The sequence below is a fragment of the Molothrus aeneus genome, chromosome 16 (genome assembly GCF_037042795.1).
Source record: "Molothrus aeneus isolate 106 chromosome 16, BPBGC_Maene_1.0, whole genome shotgun sequence".
In the NCBI taxonomy this organism is placed as follows: domain Eukaryota; kingdom Metazoa; phylum Chordata; class Aves; order Passeriformes; family Icteridae; genus Molothrus; species Molothrus aeneus.
Window position 1 is genome coordinate 702460 of NC_089661.1, and position 19897 is coordinate 722356.

Consider the following 19897-nt stretch of genomic DNA (forward strand, 5'->3'; position numbering starts at 1 on the left):
TCCTACCTGGAGATGTTGGGGTTGGAGCGGATCTTGACGTGGCACAGGATGTTGGGGAGCTGCTCTGGCACCAGCACTCGGATCTGATCCACGGCACTGCACAGCTTCAAGTAGCCCAGGTAGAGGCCCGGGGAGAGGGCATGGCTGCTCCGCTGGTGATAAGCCAGCTTGTCCTGGGAACAAAGACACTGCTGGACTGAGCAAGTCCTCACAGCAGGGCTTGTGCTGATGCTGTAGCACAGCCAGTCCAGCTGGAGAAGGGGAGTGGCACAGGAAGACAACCCGGTGCTGCCAGGTCGAATCTGGCACCATCTGGATGCCTCCCCTTGAAACAACAGGAGTTTTGGAGGCTGGCTGGGCTCTGCTCCCCCTCCGCTGTGACCTTTCCAGGCTGAGGGGGAGCAGGGAGCACTGGTGTTTCCCAGGGGAGCCCCAGCACAGACCTGCAGGGAGATGAGCAGCGTGTCCAGAGCTGTGGGCTCCTCGGGGGAGGACACGGACTTGCGGCCGCTCTGCAGCTTGCAGATGGGCACCCAGCGGACGCTCTCGAAGGTCTGGTTGGTCTTCACCTCCTTCAGGGTGACGATGAGGATGTTGCCCTGTTTGTCTTTGATGGGCTCAAAGAAGACCTGCCCCAGGTCCTGGATGCCCAGCAGCCCCTGTGTGACAGGGTGGGAAGGCAGGAGAAAGCAGAGGGTCAGGGGACATCCCGGAGGCATGGTGGGTCTGGGCAGCTGAGATGTGCCTGCAGCTGCCTGCTGGAAACCAGTCTGCCCAGAACAGCACCCTGATGGTCCCCAGTCCCTCTGCAGGAGACTGCCATGACACCTGGCACCTCACTGACCCATGGCTGGAGTCCTGCCAGGGGGGACGAGGCAGGGACACGCAGTCATGGCCAGCAGATCCTGGGTTTATCTGACTGTGGTACATCTGCATGCTGCTCCCAAGGGAGCTCAGACTCCAGCATCCCACCTAAAGTGTTTGTTCCCCCCCAGGCTGACCCTCACCTGCATCTGTGAGATGGCCAGCAGCATCTTGAAGCGCGTCTGCAGGATGCAGGAGCAGGAGGACTGGGACACGGTGACACACTGCCGCAGCCACAGGATCTCGTCCCACATGCATGACACCTGCACACACCAGAGTGTCACTGCTGCTGCAGCTGGGGCACACCAGGGAGTTTTGGGGAAGTTGTTTGCCTCTCTCAGCTGGGTTAGGAATGTGCATGGGCATGCAGCACCTCTCAGCAGGGGTGCAAACAAATCCCTGTGCCACAGGCACTGAGATGCCTCCAGAGCCTGCACCCGAAGGCAGCCCTGAGCCATGTCCACTCAGACATCCATCTTCATCCAGGACTGAAACCTTAAGCTTGTATTCAAGTTGGCCAAGATGGGGAGGGAGAAGAAAACACTCTCCATCAGTAGATAAGGATCACCCAGCAAATTATTTTGGCCCTGAGCTGCCCACAAGTATGCTGACATCAGAGGAGCTGGCAGCTGCTCCCTGTGCATCCTACAGCAGAGGCAGAGATGCCATGGCAGGATGCTGAGGGGAAGCAGTTCAACAGCCACTGACATCCCCATGGAGAGGCAGTGCCACCCACTCTGGCACACAGCCTGCTCAGTGTTGCTCGGTCTGTTGCCCATCTTTGGGCTTCCAGAGGTTGGGATGAAATGCCATTCCCTGGAAGTTTCCTGGTCTGTGCTGAACCCCAGCAAGAAGCAAGTCCACGGGCTGCCTGCACTGCCAAGCCCCAGTGTCCAGGCTGGAGGGGCAGAAGTGTTTCCTGATGGCTGCCTGGCTCACCTTGGCACTCCTGGCCCTCTGCCCAAGCACAGAGTCCCTCAGCCACCCACCTTGGTGAGCCAGAGGAAATCCTGCATGAGCAGGCAGGAGTAGGTGTCATCAATCTCCACCACGGGGATCTGGTCTTCATGGGTCACCAGGATGTTGTCATCCTTGTAGAAGATGGCTGTCAGGTAGAGGCCCCTGCATGGGAGAGAAGAGAGACTTCAGAGCCGCCCCAGCTGCCAGCTCCATCTCCCAGAGGGTCTCTTTCCTGGGAGAAGAGGAGATGTCCCGTCCCCACTTCTCTCCAACAGCCTGTGGCAGAAGAGGCTTGTGGCTGGTATGGGAGCAGGAACAGGAACCCAATGTGTCCCAGCAGATACCACAGCCCATGACCCTGCAGCACATGGGGCAGAGATGGGCCAGACTGTGCAGGGAACACTCTGGGTCTGGACAAGGTGGGGTGCCAGGTGAGCCTCAGAGGTGATGCAGGGATCTGGGCACCAGCACAGCTTGGCCAGTTCAAACAGAGACACCAAGAGAGCCTCTCTGGGCCGTGGGACTCATCTCCACTGACACCACCAGCTCACTCCCCGTGCAGACCCTGCTCTAAGCACCCCCAGCCCCCAGCGTGCAAGCACAGCTCTCAGGATGGGCAGCTCTGCAGCCCTGCTGGGACAGGGGCTCTCACCATCCCCGTGCACCAGCCTCTCACCGCTTCAGTGTCTTGAGAAACTTGCTGCCAGGGTGGAAGAGGTGCTTGAGGCTCTTGGAGACTGAATGCTTTCTGCTCTGGGGCTGGTTCTTGCAGGGCTCTGTGGAGCAGAGAGCAGAGGATGCTGCAGCAGGAGATGAAGAGCTGATACCAACCCATTGGGAAGGCTCTGCTGAGGTCTCCACTGCCTGAGCTGTCTCCCTGCTCTTCACATCCACGGCACAGAGCTGTTCCTGCACCACCCAGCTCTGCAGATCACACCACAGCCCCCGGGACTCAGCTGCCCCTGCCCCAGCCTCCGTGGAGCACTGTGCTGTGGGCTCACCATGGCAAATGCAGTGCTGGTGGACGGTCTTCACCTGGCCCAGGAGATGGTCCAGAGCCTCAGCCTGTCCCCTCCGCCGCGGCGCCCGCCCGTCGTACTCGCGCCAGTCTGTGGGGACACAGCAGCGTCACCCCGGCACCCTCTGCCCGTGGGGGGGCACCCTCTGGGGCACAAGGGTTCCCATCCCCTCCTCCCACATCCCCTGGGTGTCCCCTCATGCCACAGCATGGCAGCAGTTGTCGGTGCTGGGCACTTCTGGGTGTGCTGGGCGATCCCCAGCTTTGTGCCCCTCTTCCCAGGAACACCCAGCTCTGCACAGCACCCCGTGGCCACCAGCCTCCCCACAGCATGGCAGGGACACACCAGGGGGAAGGAACAAGGTTCTGTCTGTTGCTGCTACACTTCACTGGCCTTAAAAAATAAAATTCTTTCCAGTCTCTTCCTCCAGGTCTTTCCCAGTTACTCCAGATGAGCGCTGGAAGCCGGGCTTACCTCGACAAACACATAAATAAACTCCTGCCAGCTCCACCCGCGTGGGACAGCAGCAGGACCCTGAGCAGGGCTGGGGACCTGCTGGCACTTCTCCCTCAACTTTATATTAATTGCTTTAAACACCCCATGTCCTGCCCGCTGCTGTTTTCCATGGAAAGTTCAGCTCTGTTAACTTTGGCTAGAACTTGCCGCTATTTTTAGTAGCTTTAAAAACACCCAGGGAGGTGCCTGACCATATTCTGCTGGGCCAGGGAGGGATCTCTACTGAAGGGAGAAATATTACTGGCAATAAAAATAAATAAACCCCACTCCTGTCTGATTCACTTCAGCCACACTCAATTGATGCCACCTGGATCTTGGTCACAGGGAATGTGACCTGTGTGAGGTGGCAAATGGGCTTTAAAGTGGGTGCAAACATGACAGGGACAAGATAACGCCACGGTAGTAGACTGCTGTGCCCTTGCTGTGTGCATTCCTAGACATGCAAATGGATTTTGGTGATTTCAGTGCTCTATGGATCTGCAGCCAGAGCTGTGTGCACGGTGCTGCACTTCTCTGACCCATTACTGTTCATCTCCATCTGTTCCCAGTGCCCTCCCTGCTCCCAGGAGGAGCAGCCCTGCTCCCTGGGTGTCTGCAGCATGGTGGGACAGGATGTGCTTCCATGGCCTGATTCTTGGGACAAGCTCAGCCTTCCAGAGGGCTGCTCCTTACTCATTTACAGCACCAGTCCCATGGGACACCATACAGGCACCTGTTTTGGGACTGGTGACAAGTGGCAAAAGCCAATCTGGAGCCCCCTTAGTCCTGAACTTCACCTTTGGGCTGCTCCTTCCAGCTCACTCCTCCTGGCCCTTCTCCACCCAGCCCCCTGGGGTGCCTTGTGTGACACTTGTGGCTGTTTCCTGACACTTCTCCTGGGGCCAGCATGGGGAGGAGAGTGCTGACAGCCCAGAGCTGGTCTCTGTTGAGGCTTGTGACCCCCATCCATGCCAGGGAATGCAGGTCTTTGGGTCTGGGCTGGATGGGAGAGACCATGTGGTGGCACAGAGTGGGAGGCCACTGCCACCCAGGACCCCTCTGAGTCCTGGCTCTTTGCCACCTCCCAGCTTCCTCCATGGGATGAGCTGATCCAGGTGGCCTGAAATGGCTCAGACTTTCCCAGGTGGCAAGGTTAATTCAAGGCTGAAAACTCACTGTTTGGCAAAGCACCTGTTGGCTGCAGGCAGCATCCCAGACCACCAGGCACAGCCTCCCTGCCCGGCCTGAGACTCCAAACTCTGCCCCTGGCTCCACTCGCTCCCATCCCAGCAGTGAGAGGGACCCCTGGATGGCACAGGGGGCTGTCCTGTCCCCCCTGCCCCATGCTGGCTGCCGAGGGGGTGTTCCCAGAGGTACTCACTGGAAGGGATGGCGAAGGGGGGCATGGAGGCTTGCGGGGGACCCCAGCCCTTCATGTTGTAGGCAGACACGCGGACATGGTATGCTGTGCCCTGCAAGGAGAGCAGCACACTCAGCACACCCCACCTCTCCCAGCTTGGCAGCTAAGGCAAGGAGGATGTCCTCCAGCCCACTGCTCCAGTACAGCATGAGGAGCTCTCAGCTGGGAGCCCACAGCCCAGGTCACTGGCTCTCACCTCCCCTCCTGTGCAAAGTCCTTGTCATGAGGCACTAGAGAATCCCTGTGGCCCTGCTGGGTGAGTTCAGGGCACACAGAGGAAGGACTGGACATTGCAAATGTCCCTTGCCAGAGATGCTCCAGCCAGAAAGACTCAGTGCTTCTGTGGGTTGGGGTGCTGGTGATCCCCTGGGACATGTAAGGATCCAGCCCCTGGAGACAGGGAGCCAGCCCAGCACTGTCAAGAGCTTGTAGCACAGTGACAGTGATTAAAACCTCTGATTAAAGCCCAGCCAAGCTGCCAGATGTTGCCAGGCCTCCAGGCACTCATGAAGGTGACAGGAGCCTGTGAAGCAGCTCTGCGAGTGTGATTGATGGGCTTGGAGCAGTTCCTTGCAGTGATGCTGCTCCAGGCTCCGCTTGAGCCCCCCCTGCCACACTACGGGCAGCCCTGACAGCGCTCCTGGTCCTCAGCCCCTCTCACCTCACCTCACCTCATCACCTCACCTCACCTCACCTCACCTCACCTCACCTCACCAAGGAGGTTCTCTGCTCCTCAAATCAGTGCTCCCTGCCTGCCTACCCCTGCTAAGGCTGACCCCATTTATCCCAGCATCTGCCCGTGTTCCCATCCTGAGCTCCATCCCACCACAGTCCCCATGTCCCTGGTGCCAGCCCAGGCATGGCTCCTGCAGTTCTGAGGGAGATAAAACAGCAGGGAGCCACAGTCCCACCAGCCATGACCTTGCCGAGCTCCCAAAGATGAAGATGGGGCTGGTCCCACCTCTTGGTGACATTGGGGCTGGGCCGAGGGGTTGGATGTGCAGGTGGCAGAGGGCTGAGCCACTGATTTACTGCCCAGAAGAGCCTGGGTGGAGACAGGAGTGGGGAGGGGGACAGAGGATAAATAAATCAGTGTTGGGTGAATGGGCCCATTCTGCCTGTCACTGCAGAGTCCCCAGGCACCCTCTCAGGGAGGTGCTCCACTGTCAGGGGCTGTAGCCATGTGGGGACAGACAGATGCTTCTCCCAGCCCCCCAGTCTTGACTCTGCCCAGGCTGTGCCCATGGCACACAGCGTGGCACAATCCTATTGCTCCTGCTCAAAACGATCATAGAAACAAAGAACCATTACGGTTGGAAAAGGCATCTAGGATCACTGAGTCCAACCACTGCCAAGGCCACCACTAAACCATGTCCCCGGGTACCAAATACACATCTTCTGAACATTTCCAGGGATGATGACTCCACCACTGCTCTGGGCAGCCTGTGGCAGTGGCTGATCCCCTCCTCATGGGCTGCACTATGGCCTTTTCCCAGCTGTGGGCTCTCCCTGCTGAGCCCTGCCTGCTGTGGGCACTCACCGACACCAGCCCCTGGATGGTGAAGTGCAGGTCCTTCAGCTTGTCAATCACAGCTTCTCCCAGCAGTGGTGAGAAGGTAGGGGAGCAGCTCCACTCCACTGCAAGGACAGAGACCCCAATGTGCCATGAGGCCCTGGAGTGGGGACAGGCCACCAGGGCTGGGGCAGCATGTCACAGAGAGCAGCTGCAGGGGGACTGCAGACAGCACAGGAGATGGAGGCAGCGGAGTGCAGGCATGGAAAAGGTGATTCATAGAGGGGGGAAGGTCATGGGGAGCTGCTGTCCTCACCAAGCCACATAAGATGGGTCAGCACCTTTAATTGGTGGCTCAGAAGTGGGGGATGGAAGAAATTCTTCCAGAAGCCAAAAATATCTGGTTTAGGTGGTGAGGGGTGCATAACAACAAAGTCTTCCCAGTGTGCAGGATGAGGGGGCAGCCAACAAGCGACACCCCAAGTTTTGCCTTGGTGCAGGATGATGTTTGGTCTAGCTCAGAGCATTTGGATGGTGGCCATGCTGTCCAGCAACTGTGGCTTCCTCTGTCCTCCAGCATAAAAGTGGCCTGACTGGGGCTTGGCAGCACTGCCCATGGCTCTGTTGCGTTGACATGGGTTGCAAGGCACCTGCTGTGGCTGTGTGACCCTGCCCTGCTGCAGGCATCCCCGTCCTTACCTTTGTACTTGGTGACAACGGCTGAGTTGACACTCAGGGGCTCCCAGAAGGTCACCTGCAATGAGGTGCTGCTGGCCACAGAGAGGTGGACGCTGCTGGGGGCATCTGGCACTCCTGGGGACAGAGAGGGCAGGGACTGCTACAGCCATGATGGTCGCTCTGAACCTCCCTGTGTCCCTCTGGGGCCCCTCCCCAGCCGCAGGGACGTATTCCCTGATGGAACATGTTCTCCCCTCCATGCACCCACACTGCAAGTCCGGGCCTCAGGGTGCAGGTGATGGGTGCCGGTGCCATGCACAGCCCCACTCCTTTCCCCGGAGCAGGGACAGCCCCAGTCCCGCTGCGGTCACTCACGGGCATGCTCAAACCCTGCCTTCATGCGCTTGTACAGCCGGAACCGCCACTCCCAGGCCTTGAGCTGCTTCTCCTTCTCGGAGCAGTCAGCGTTGGGCGCCTCGTTCACCACCTGCGCCATCAGCTCGTTGACGCGCTGCTCCGCCTCCCGCACCAGCGTGGAGAGGTGCAGCGAGCGGCTCTCCAGGCTCACAACTGTGGCAGAGTGCACATGGCCACGGGCCCAGGAGGAAAGGGAGGAGAAGGTGGTTAGGGCAAGCTCTGCCTCTGCTGGCAAAGAATCCCCACCCCGAGACCCCATCCTCCTCGCTGTGTCCCGGTCCTGGGGTCTGATTGAGTGCATGGTTCCCCTGCAGCCCTGCTGCAGCCTGCACCGGTGTCCCAGAGCCCAGTGATCACCTCCCCACCTGCATCCAATGCCTGGGATGCTCCACTGCACCATGCTGCAGACCCAGGTGATGGGCACAGCACGACTCCTGTCCCAACTCACAGTGTGGGCTCTCCTTCGCTCCTGCCTGCAGCAGGGCCCTGGCGATGGGAGCATTGTTGGTCATGATGGCGATGTCCAGGGGCAGGAGCCCCTCACTGTTGGGGGTGTTGAGGTCCAGCTCCTCAGGGCTATAGTGCTTCAGCATCTCCTGCACCCTGTCAAGATCCTGCAGTTCCACGGCCTCAAAGAGCGCAGCATTGCTCTGGAACTGGGTGAAAAGAGAAATGCAGCTGGGCTGAGCACGGGGCACCCTCTTCCATCCCACCACATACCCTGGACCCTCACTAGCACCCCATGAACCCAAGCAGGGAGAGGGTGCCCTCATCCCAAGGGCTTGCGAGCATCAGCTCTTTGCAGACACATCTGGATGATGCCAAGCAAACACCTGGACCACCTCCAACTGAACTTGCTACAGCTTCACTTAACACAATCTTGTGCTCCCACCCAGGTTCCAGCACCACCCACACAGGGACCCTCTGTCCCCACCTGGATGGAGCCAGCCCCCACAGACCCTCTGTCCCCACCTGGATGGAGCCAGCAGGCACTGACCAGGTAGGACTTGCGGAGCTTCTCCTTCTCACCCCGTCCCACCAGGCTGCCCTCGTCGAAGGAGGTGTAGTTGACGCGGAATTTCCCGGACAGGTTTCGGTAGAGCCTCTTGGCTGCGTTTGGTGAGGAAGGGCCTGGTGGCTTCCTGGCCTGCGCCAGCTGCAGGTCCCGCATCTGCTGGGTCATTTTAGGGGAGGATGACCTGGGGAAAAAGCCAGGAGGGAAATGAGGCATGGAGGATGTGCCAGAAAGGCAGAGGCACATCTGTACTGTCAGGACCAAGACAGGAATCGGAGAGCCAGAGCACTCCCAGGCAGCACCAATGTGAGCGGCTGCAAGGTGAACGCCAGTGCTAGCAATGCCCTCACCCATCTGTTTTCAGCTGAGGCAGATCTGTTCCTGGCTGCTGGCCCTGCAGGGGTGCCAAGGGGCTCATATGATCCCTGTAGGTAAGACATTTCCTTTCAGACACAACCTGGGATGCCCAAAGCAACCTCAGGCTGCTCAACTCTACAACTGGTCTGGATCCATCCCAGCAGGGCAATCTCTCCACACACCCATTCTCCACCAACCAGCTCCTACAGAGATGGGCTGCCTCATCCAGAGATGCCCAGCCCCCTCAGCAGTGGAGGCTGCAGGGCCTGGCAGCCTCCAGACCCGTGCTGGGTGATTGCTGCCCATCACCATTGGCCTGGGATGGTCTCGTGTACCCTCTCCACACCCACTCTTCTGCAGGAACCCTGCACTTAGCACCATCCCTCAGCTCTTTTTGGTACATGACTTGTCTCGGAGTTGTTATTCTAGCAAAGGGCATTCTCTGGAAGTGAAGTGGGAGCAGGGAACATTAAGGGCCATTTCTAAGGGCATCCAGACAATGCCAGGTCCTGATGGGGACCAGTGACCCCGGTCTTCTGCTCACCAAGAGATCCTGGCTTCACAGCTGCTCCTTACCTTTTCCATCTATTAACCTACAAAATCTTTTCTCCTCTCTGATTATAGAATCACAGACTCATTTGGGTTGGAAGGGACCTTGAAGACCATCTAGTTCCAATGCCCTGCCATTGGGACATGATTTTGATTCTTACTTTCAAGATCTACCAGTCACAAGGAAAGCTAGTGTCTTTTCTGGGGCTCTCTAGAGTGGGAGCTATTCCTTTCCCTGCAGTCAGGGAAAAGGAACAGCTCTCCTGTCTCCATCAAGACCTCTTCCCACCAGTCAAAGTCCCTGGCTTTGCATGAGTGTGGCCTTGTTGCTGTGTGGGGCTTTTGCCCATGAGTCATCCCCTGCGGCATGGAGGGTTTCCACTGCGTCAAACATCTGATCCCCTTCTTGCTGGAGCTCTGGCACAGTTCCCAGAGAGGAGCATCAGGTATAAGGAGCATTTAGCATGGCTACACTTAACACAGTTTCTCTCAGTTTTGGCCCCGTCCACCTGTGTATAAGTTCAGATATTTAGGGGCAAAGTCTTCCTCCCCTTGCTTTATGGGCTAAATATCAAGTGTGATAAAAGCATGGCATTTGGCTGAAGGTCATGCCAGAGCAGCCCAGTGAGGCTGTGCCTGGGGTAAGGATGTTTATAAAGCCATCATCGTGAGACAGGATATTAATAACCCCTTGCTCTGCGCCCTTCGTCGTCCTCATTTCAGATGAGGCACAGGGGGCTGCAGAAGGACTTTAATGATTTTACCTTTTATTACTGTGATATTTAAGAGTGGAAAATGCTGCTAAGGTTGGCTCCTGGCAATCATTCATCTCATCAGCTTCAGCCTGTGGATTTAGAGGGCTCCAGTGTGGCCCAAGCCACAGTGTCAAGTTGCTGCCCTGGGTTGCTCCAGAAATGGACATTATCTGAGCATACACACACAGGGTTCATGGGTCAGACACCGAGCACCAGCCACACCAACCAAAGGCCCATTTGCAAAAGCAGACAACTGTTTTGTCACTTCAGGTGGCAAAGTACCCCTGAGCATCCACATTAGAGTGGGTGAGTCCTACTTGTTCTGGTGGGAAGGGAGGGATCAGCACCCAGGACTGTGTCACCATGGTGGGAGAGACCTGCACAATGCAAGGAAGGGTGGAAAACCAGTCCTACGGTCTCCAGGGCCTGCCTGGCTCTGACATGGTGTCCTCAGCCTGTGCACGCCACGTGTCATCATGGACAGGGAGCAGCTCCTGGCACGGCCTCTGCTGAGGGCTCCTCATGCCAAGGGCTCACACACAGCACACACAGCACACAGAGCCTTCTGCAGAGGGCACAGGGCTGCAACAGCAGCACAGCTCTGCTGTCACTGCTGCACAGAGATGAGAGAAAAGCCACCTGTGCCTGAGCAGGCAGAGCTGTTCTGGCAGGAAGAGACAGAAAGACAGGTCCTGACCCTCAGGAGAAGCCTGAGATGCAAAGCACTGCCTGGCATATTTAGGAAAGAGAACTGACTCGAGAGGTTCTCCAGCAAAACCGTGCCCTTTCTCTTGTGTTTAAGAGTTGCCTGCTGCCCAGGTTATTCTCTCTCCTCTCCACCTCCAGCTGCTGTTCAGAGGTGAGGGTGGCTCTTTCGGCAGGCTCATCAACAAGACTTGTAAATTCCACTGCAGCTCCCCTCAAAGGAGGCAACAACGCTCTCCCACACAGAAGGCTCTGCCCTCCATGGAAGCTGGAGCTTGTAACAGATCCCTGCTCCATCCGTGCCTGCAGAATCAGGGTTTAAAATGGAGTGGTGCTTTGGAGAGAAAGTCATTTGTTCTGCCAATTAAAATACACAGCAAATGACCCAGTGCAGGCAGACTGCACAGCTGGGAGGAAGCTCTCTCAGAGATGGCAGAAACAGAGACAGAGAAATTTCTCACTGTTTTCCCTCCTCTGATTTGCTTTTAATGAGAAGTAAAGAGATGGAAATTATTCAGTGCTCAGGAGTGAACATCTATGTATATTAAACCAGCTGCCCCAAAGATAAAAGAGTTTCCTGCCCTGTGGTTATGAGTCATCTGGACTCGGTGAAATGGTCTTGATTTATCTACAGCTAAACTTTGCCCTGGAGCAACTGATAGCTGAAAACAACACCTGCAGATGTCCTGCCCTCAGGGGCCAACCAGCCAACACCAGCTCACCCACGGCAAAGCCCCATCCTGCAGGGAGGTGTGGGAGGAGATCCCACCTTCTCTGCCTGAAGAGTCTCAGTGCAGCCAAACTAAATTTATCCCAGCCACAAATGTTCTTGTTGCTAATTACTGTCCTTCAGTCTGCAAGCAGAGGACAGGTGCTTTGCCTGCCCCAGCAGTTCACTCTCTGTGACCATCAGGGAGGTGATGTGAACATCAGGTTTGCAGTGCTGTAAACCCACACACCAGCAAACTCCATCACCCTCTCCATAGAAGAAGCTGAGGTTCTGTGGAAGGATGAGCTGGGACTGGTCAGATCCATCTGGGGTCAGTTCTGGGACTCTCATGGCTGGAGCATGTCCAGAGGAGGGAATGGAGCTGGGAAGGGGCTGGAGCACCAGGAGAGGCTGAGGGAGCTGGGAAAGGGGCTCAGCCTGGAGAAAAGGAGACTCAGGGGGCCCTTGTGGCTCCGCACAGCTCCTGACAGGAGGGGACAGCCAGGGGGGTCGGGCTCTGATCCAGGGAACAGGGACAGGACAAGGGGAAATGGCCCCAGGCTGTGCCAGGGGAGGTTTGGACTGGATATCAGGAAAACTTCTTCCCTGAAAGGGTGCTCAGGCACTGGCACAGATGCGCAGGGCAGTGGTGGAGTCACCAACCCTTGAGGCATTTAAAAGTGGATGTGGCACTTGGGGACATTGTTTAGTGGTGGCCTTGGCAGTGCTGGGTTAATTGTTGGAATTGATGATCTTAAATGTTTTTTTCAACTTTAGTGATTCTAACTGTGATTCTGTCTCAGGAAACCAATGCAATAGAGGTGGTTGTCTTTTTTTTAAAAAGTACATGAGAATGGATAAGCATAAGGCATCTTCATTTTTTCCCTTCTTCCAGCATCAAACACAAGCAAATCCACTGGGTAGTTTACAATGTGGTTTATGGATATTCTGAATGTTAATGTTTGCAACACTGCAGATCTTGGCCTAGTAAAACGTGTTAATAATTGTTGCAATTCCTTGATTTTAAGTGCATTTTGTAGAAAGGCGTAGCCCCTCTGAGTGTCCAGCTGAGAACCAGTCCCTGACAGCCAGGGCTGCTGTGCCCCCTGACAGCAGAGCCAGGGGGCTGGGACAGCCCAGCCCTGCCCAGCGGGTACCTGGACAGGCAGGGCATGACCACCCTGCCCACAGGTCACTACCCAGAGCAGCTGTGGCTGCCCCTGGATCCCTGGCAGTGCCCAAGGCCAGGCTGGATGGGGCTTGGAGCAGCCTGGGACAGTGGAAGGTGTCCCTGCCATGGCAGGGGTGGGATGAGATAAATGATCTTTAAGGTCCCTTCCAACCCAGAGGAGTCCTTGATTCCAAGACGTGGCTGGTGGGGGCCAGGGTGACCATCCCAGAGCCCCCTCAGCACCAGGGGCCTGGCTGGGAACAGCTCCTGTGCCAGCAGTGCTGTGCTGGGGCAGTGCCCTCCCAGCCACACCCCGAGGCTCCAGGTGCCCCCAGGCTGGCTGTGGGAAGGAAAAGCTCCCGGAGCCTGCCCAGGGTGGCAGTGAGAGGGCAGGCTCCAGGCACAGCAGCTGCCATGAGCTCACTCTGCTCTGCAGCCCCTGAGGTCAGTGTGGGTGGCTGTCACTGCAGGGAGCTGCTCCCACCATTCCCTGATGCAGCAAACAAGGAAGCAGCAGGGCTCTGTGCATGAGAAAAAGGGAGCCTGGAGGACGGGGGATGAAAGGTGCTGATGGCTTTCTAAGGACAAGGCTTGGTATTGGGAGCAGAAGAGGGACTGGGCCCTAGCAGAGTTTGCTGAAGCCTCACAGCTGTGTGGATGTTAGTAGTGTGTTAGCACAAGATGCCAGGGATACTCTCCTGAACCATGCTCCAGTTCAGTCCAGAGGGGTATCCAAGGATGGAACAGGAGCAGCCTAAAACCCAGGTATCAGGGGGACACAACCCAGTGCAGCCAAGCTCACCCCAACAGGGAGCTCACAGCAAGAGGTGACCAGCACCAAGCACGGGCAGCAGGGCAAGGGGGCAAATCTGCCCCACTCAGGTGAGACCCCACCTGCAGAGCTGCCTCCAGATCTGGGCCCCCAGCATAGAAAAGTGAGTCCAGAGGAGGCCACAGAGATGCTTCAAAGACTGGAGCTCCTCTGCTCTGGAGCCAGGCTGGGAGAGCTGGAGGTGCTCACCTGGAGAGGAGAAGGCTCCAGGGACACCTCAGAGCCCCTTGCAGGGCCTGAAGGGGCTCCAGGAGAGCTGGAGAGGGACTGGGGACAAGGCCTGGAGGGACAGGACACAGGGAATGGCTCCCACTGCCAGAGGGCAGGGCTGGATGGGATATTGGGAATTAGGAATTGTTCCCTGTGAGGGTGGGCAGGCCCTGGCACAGGGTGCCCAGAGCAGCTGGGGCTGCCCCTGGATCCTTGGAATTGTGCAAGGCCAGGCTGGGCAGGGCTTGGAGCAGCCGGGATAGTGGGAGGTGTCCCTGGATATGGCAGGGGGTGGAATTGGATGGTCTTTAAGGTTCCTTCCAACCTGAGCTGTCCCATGGCTGTACGATCCTATGAGATCAAGTGGCAAAATCAACATACAGGTGTTTCCTGAGAGAAAAATTTGAGTGTGAGAGGTCTCTCCATACCTGAGCACACTTGGTCTGACCCATGTCCAGGGCTGTGCTCACCCCTGTGCAGCAAGAATTCACAACTATGGCCATGGACACTTGGACACCAACACTCTACAGCAGAGAGCAACACTCAGAGCAGCTCCCCCACAGCCATGGGGACAACAACAAGAAGTGCCGTGTCCAGCATGAAGAGGAGCTGCTGATGTGTTTGCATTTTCCACTCTTTTTGCCCAAGTATAAGTAATTTTTCATGACTGGCAAAATAGAGGCTGGATTAAAAATGGAACATGAGTAGGGGAGCCCTTCCAAGGAGTGGGATTTCATAACCCACCAAAAAGCACGCTCAGAACTAGGACCAAATGCCATGATCAGCATCCCTGCAAGGCAGCAGGGCTCACGGAGCAGCAGGCACAGCAGTTACCCACCCTGGGCTGTGCAGACCACCAAGGCATTTAGGTGCTGTGCGGTGACCTGGCCATACAGACATGGAGCAAAACACTCCTGCTCTACAGAAACATCTGTGTGCCTAGAAAATGCACGTGCCTACTGAAACCTGGGTCCAGGGAAAGGCACCAAAGCAGACTTTGTTTGTTTGTTTGTGTTTCCTCCAGCTTTTTTCTTTTCTCCCCACTTGGCAAACCTGCTGGGTTTTGTTTTGAGTGGAGCTGAAGCGAGCATGCCTCTTTTGTTTAGCAATAACAACTAACTTATATAGATGCTCTCCTGCCAAGACATTTTTGTTGGAGCTCCAGAAACCCAGTGCTGTTAGACCCCAATGCCTGGAGGAGCTCAGCATGGTGTCAGGCCCCTGGGTCAGTGCAGAACTTCCCGAGCAGCAATGGCAGCACATCGTCCCTGCTGTCCCCATGCCAGGCACACGTGGTGTGTCTGTGCTGCCCGAGGAGCTCATGGCCCGTGGCAGCAGAGAACACCCCGTGGACACACAGCCCACCCTGGCACAGCACGGCTCTGCAGGGGAAAGACTCCCAGCAGCTCGGTACCCAAATGAAAGGCACATCCTGGGTGAGATCTGCAATATCCAGCAGTGCTCAGCGCCCTGCACCTCTCCAGGAGATGAAGAGCAGCATTCCCCCTTGGAGCACTCCTCCTGTGCCATCCAGGCTACTCCCCAAATCAGCAGAGTTTTTGCATCCTTTGGGGAGCACTTGCACTGGGAACACATGGCAAGGACCCCCCCTCAGCCCCCGGGTCCAGTCCTCACTCAGCTGTGGCAGAAGGCACTCACACAGGCTGGACACATGAGATCCCACAGCACAGGGCTGGGGGTCAGCAGCGTCCTCCTGAGCACAGCCATGTCCCCTGGCACAGCACAAAAAAGCCTGCCCAAATGTCTCATCCCTACTTAAATTACAGGCTGAATTTGGGAAAGACAGAGACTTCAGGACTCCAAGAGAAGTCTGGAGCCAACCAAGTAGATCACTTGCTGACAGTGTCCCATAAAACACCCCACTGCTGCAGGCCCAGCAGTGCCTTTGGGGAGGAAGGGAGCAGAGACGCTTGAGCAAACTCTGCTGCAACACAATAATGCTGCTGCTTCTTGCTTTTCTTTATTTTTTTCATTAGACCTCCTGATCACTGCTTAAAAGTGAGACCAGAAGGATCTTGTGGTTCAATTGCCACGAAAATGTAGCCCAAATCAGACCTTCACCTGCAGTGTCCCTGTGACATCTGCCATCAGGCAGGGCTGCCATCACAAAGTGCCACTGTCCTGGCCGTGCCATGCAGGGCACCCTGCTGCACACACACCTCACACAGCACTGCTAGGACACGAGGCACCTCTCCTGGGGACTGTGCTGAGGGACATGGCACAATGACTGCCCTGCCTCACCAGCCCAGGCAGGTGATGCTGCCAACACAAGCAACCCATAAGCAACACCTTGGGCTGCAATGAACGGGGCACTAGCGGGCACAGCCTGGCTCCAGACACCCCAAACCATCCCTTGAGGGAGGAAATTCAACATTTCAGAGGCTCACACAGTCTCCATCCACAGATCTGGGTCAGGAAGGAGATGCTGGAAGCTTCTATGCCTAGCCCAGCTCTGCTGATTTTACTGTTTTCACAAGGACAGAGCTGCTGCACATCCTGCCCAGAGGTTTCTACCTAGAAAATCCACAGAAAATCCACTTTTCTGCTTCTGTGCTACCAAACTTTTGTGGGGATGGAGCTGAGCGGTCTGTGCATTACAGATTGAGGGCATCTCTGACCAGAACGGTTCGGGAGCTGCTGCTCGGGACGCAGCATCCCCGTGTGACCCGCACGTGTCCCTGGGGCACCTCCCGTGCCAAACGGCGCCGGTCCCTCCCCACCGGCACCGGCACCGGCACCGGCACCGGCAACACCGGGCACGGCTCGGCCCCGGGCTCCGTCTCCCGGGCTGGGCAAGCCTTTCTCGCTGCCTCGCCACAAAGCCAGCCTTTAATTGCAGCTTGACATTAAGTATCTGAGCAAGGAAGTCTTGGGTAAATGTTCTTGCTATGGGAACACACAGTGCTGAGTCTCTTTAATTACATTGTTTTTGTTTGGCTTTTTTTATTAGTTGTGCTGCGGCTTCCCCTCCCTGACAGGCCAGCGAGGCTCACGCTAAATATGGCCGGGTTTAAAGTCCGCCGTGAAACCCGAACCGCGGCACCAGACTGGCTGGACGCGGTGCAAGCCAGGGTTACGCGGGACACGCATTCCAGCCGCCGGCTCCGGCCGCGCTCCCCCCGCCCTGCTCACACATCGCAGCCTCTCCGAGAACAACCACCACGCTCCGAACCACCTCCACATCTTCCTCTTCCTTGCCCTGTGAAATCCCCCTGTGAACAGCCCAGCCCTGAGCCCCAGGCTGCCCCATTTCTGTCGTGCTCATCACTTCCACACTGCATGTGCCCACATCTCCACGGTACCCGTCGAGCCCGTCTCCATCCCATCTGTCACCTCCTGTGCTCTCCCCATCCCAAACCGCCCTGCCCCACACCTGCTCAGCCCACCTCCAGGCTGCCCCTCAGGGCCAAAGAGCCTTCTTCCCACTGGCCACACTGCTTTCATCTTCCTCTGCCCTCCTTGTTATTTTAAAGGCATTCCAGAGGATGCTGTCAGGCTTGGATGTGGTTTGGTTGGGTTGTTTGTTTTTGTACTGGAGGTTTTATGATCGCATTGGGAACAAGCCCTAATTGAGCTGCAATTCGAATTGCAGTCCGTGGGTATTTGTTTCATTTTTGGAAGGGCTCAAATGGCTGTGCAGCTTAGGCTGGAGAATGCATTTGGTTTTAACTGGAACCTGATGGAGACAGGACAGAGCAGGACAAGCTGCCCCGAGTCATGATCAAAGTTCCTGGGGAAGCCCAGTGTGGTCAGCCTGGTGCCAGGTACCCACAACACAACAGTCAGTGCTGGTTGTGATCACAGCCCTGTGACCACCCAAAAACCCTGGCACTGTCAGGGAGGAGGCAGACAGAGCCAGAACTCTGGTGCCAAGAGCCAAGCACACAGCCCTGGGGCCTGGCTCGGTGGGAGCTTGCAGCCACCCTGCAAATCCCTGTCCCCTGCAAACCCCTGTCCCCTGAAAACCCCTGTCCCCTGAAAACCCCTGTCTGCTGACAGCCTGTGTTCTACAAATATCTGTGCCCAGCAAATCCCTGCACTCTGTAAATCCCTGTTCCCTGCAAACCTCTGCAGGGGTTTGTGACTTGTGCTCACCTAAGAAAGGGAGCCCAGCACCCCAGAGGGAGCTCAGCACCCCAGGGGGAGCTCAGCACCACTGCTGGCTGGTCCTTGCTCAGTCAGGAGCTGCTCCAGACCAGGGCAGCTCACAGGGAACAGGCAGCAAGAAGGGGCAGTACCTAAAGGTCAGTGCCCAGACTGCCCTTCATGGGAACTGTGTGGTGTCACCTTCCACTGACTGTGTCCCACACCCACAGCCACAACCAGGGTTCAGCCCCACACCCAAATGCCTGATGCTTCCAGCACCAGCAACCAGCCAGACCTTTGCAGGTATGGATGGGCAGACAGAGGGGACAGAGAGCACCTGCTCTGCTCCACTCCCATCCTGCCAGGATCTCAGAAGCCCAGATGCTGGAGCAGGTCAGCAGAGCTCTAGGAGACACCTCTAAGCCACTAACACCACCCTGGTTAAATCCGACTTCCACATGGGGAGGCAGATGAGCCATGGGGACTCGCTGCCCCTCTGTCAGGAGGAAACCCTACCCCAGCCTGGCCTGCCAGGAATGAGCAACACTCCTGCCACAGCTGCATGTTTGCAAACCCTGCTCCAGGGATCAAATGCAGGAGCTGAGTCATACGACGACTGAAATCAAAGATCACTGAAGGCAAAAGAAGGGAGAAAAAGTATCCCTGAGGGTTCTCAGTGGCCCAGTTTGGATCCAACAAGAGCAGGAGGTAAATGCTCAGCATGGAGATGCCCAGGGAACAGCTGGCATGCTGGGAAGAGTGAGAAGGGATGTAAGGTCACGCTCACCCAAGCCGGGTTCTGTCCCCTTCCTTGGGTGCTGACACACACTTCTGGGGAGGGAACAGGGCAGGGGCTGGCAGAGCCCATGGGGCCAGAGGCTGTTCCAATGGGAGAAGGAAGGGGGCTGGGATGGCAGTGTCCCAGCTGCTCTGAGGGCTGCTGCCATGTACCTGCACCCCACCAAAGAGCCCAGGACCTCCCAGGAGCCAGGAAGAAGCACTCACCTGTCTGTGCCCAAGATTGCTTGAGCTTGGGCCAGAGGATGTCATGTGTTTTGTCATGGCCTCACCCCAGGGTAATGTTCCAGTGTCTCCTCACTCCCCTGACACCACCAGGGCTCTACCCCTGAGTCTAGTTCCTCTGCCTCACTGTGCCTTCCCTGGCATGGTGGGGTTCTCACGCAGACCCCCACGATGGTTTGAAGGGTGGGTCAGCTCCTGGTTCTGCTGGAACAGGGCTCCAGGGAGCCCCATCCCCACTGCCTCGCCCTCGGGCTGAGGCTGGCCTGGCACGGGGGCACAGCTCCGCGTGCTGGGGGCTGAGACCTGCAGGCTCATCACAGCAGTGGGAGGCAATCCATGTGCACCCAGAGCTGCAGACAGCCAAATCCTTTAACCTCCTGCGCCACCTGGTGCCACCGGGAAGGACGTGCCACCGGGATGCACCTCCCGGCGGGAACCACATCCTCTCCAGAACCATCAAATGGTAGAAAAATGGCCCAAGAAGGTCTTCTGGAGGTCCCCTGAGCTCAATTCCCCATGCCTATGGCTGGGCTTCCTCCTCAGCCACCTACATCCCACCTGTACTTCCCAGTCCTCCAGTCCATACTGGGATGTTCCTTCTGGTGGAAAGCCACCTCCATTCCATTGTCCCACCCAAGACATCCAGGGAGATGGGACCAGCATTCTGACTGAAACCAGGCTGAAGACTTCCAGAGCTGCACCCAAAGGGGTTACAAAAGGGAGCCCACAGCCAGTGATCTCAGTGGGGAGGAGGAGACATCGGCCAAGCGACAATGGAAGAGCAGACAAACGCACACACCCAGCTCCAGAGCTGCTCCCAGCTGGTAAATGTTACTGGAGTCAGAAAGGCGCTTCCCACTGCAAGGCACACAGCAGGAGCCAGCCAGCAGTGCTGGGCACTGCCCACAGACTGTCCCTGGCACGGCTGCCAACAACAGCCACCCCCACTGGGCTCTCCCAGACCAGCCTGTCCCAGCCTGGCAAACCCCTTGCCTGGCACAGCTTCATGCCAGGATTTGCTCCCAGCTTGCTCCAGATCAGCTCCCTGCCCAGCACCCACCGGGACCTTCTCTGACCACCCCACCACCTTGCCCTGGG

General features: G+C 57.0%; 1 protein-coding gene across 7 annotated transcripts in view; it reads right to left on the reverse strand.

The window, feature by feature from the left end:
- The window catches only part of LOC136563496 (ankyrin repeat and fibronectin type-III domain-containing protein 1-like), a 239083-nt gene that overhangs the window by 7290 nt on the left and 211896 nt on the right, over positions 1 to 19897 (reverse strand). For all 7 annotated transcript variants that reach the window (XM_066560904.1, XM_066560902.1, XM_066560901.1 and 4 more), the window contains 12 exons: positions 8364 to 8565; positions 7815 to 8022; positions 7325 to 7519; positions 6971 to 7084; positions 6299 to 6396; positions 4720 to 4810; positions 2826 to 2933; positions 2501 to 2600; positions 1854 to 1986; positions 1008 to 1127; positions 444 to 659; positions 7 to 173 (listed from right to left, as the gene is read on the reverse strand). In XM_066560904.1, coding sequence (XP_066417001.1) covers positions 7 to 173; positions 444 to 659; positions 1008 to 1127; positions 1854 to 1986; positions 2501 to 2600; positions 2826 to 2933; positions 4720 to 4810; positions 6299 to 6396; positions 6971 to 7084; positions 7325 to 7519; positions 7815 to 8022; positions 8364 to 8565 — 1752 coding nt within the window. The remainder of the gene's footprint in view (positions 1 to 6; positions 174 to 443; positions 660 to 1007; positions 1128 to 1853; positions 1987 to 2500; positions 2601 to 2825; positions 2934 to 4719; positions 4811 to 6298; positions 6397 to 6970; positions 7085 to 7324; positions 7520 to 7814; positions 8023 to 8363; positions 8566 to 19897) is intronic.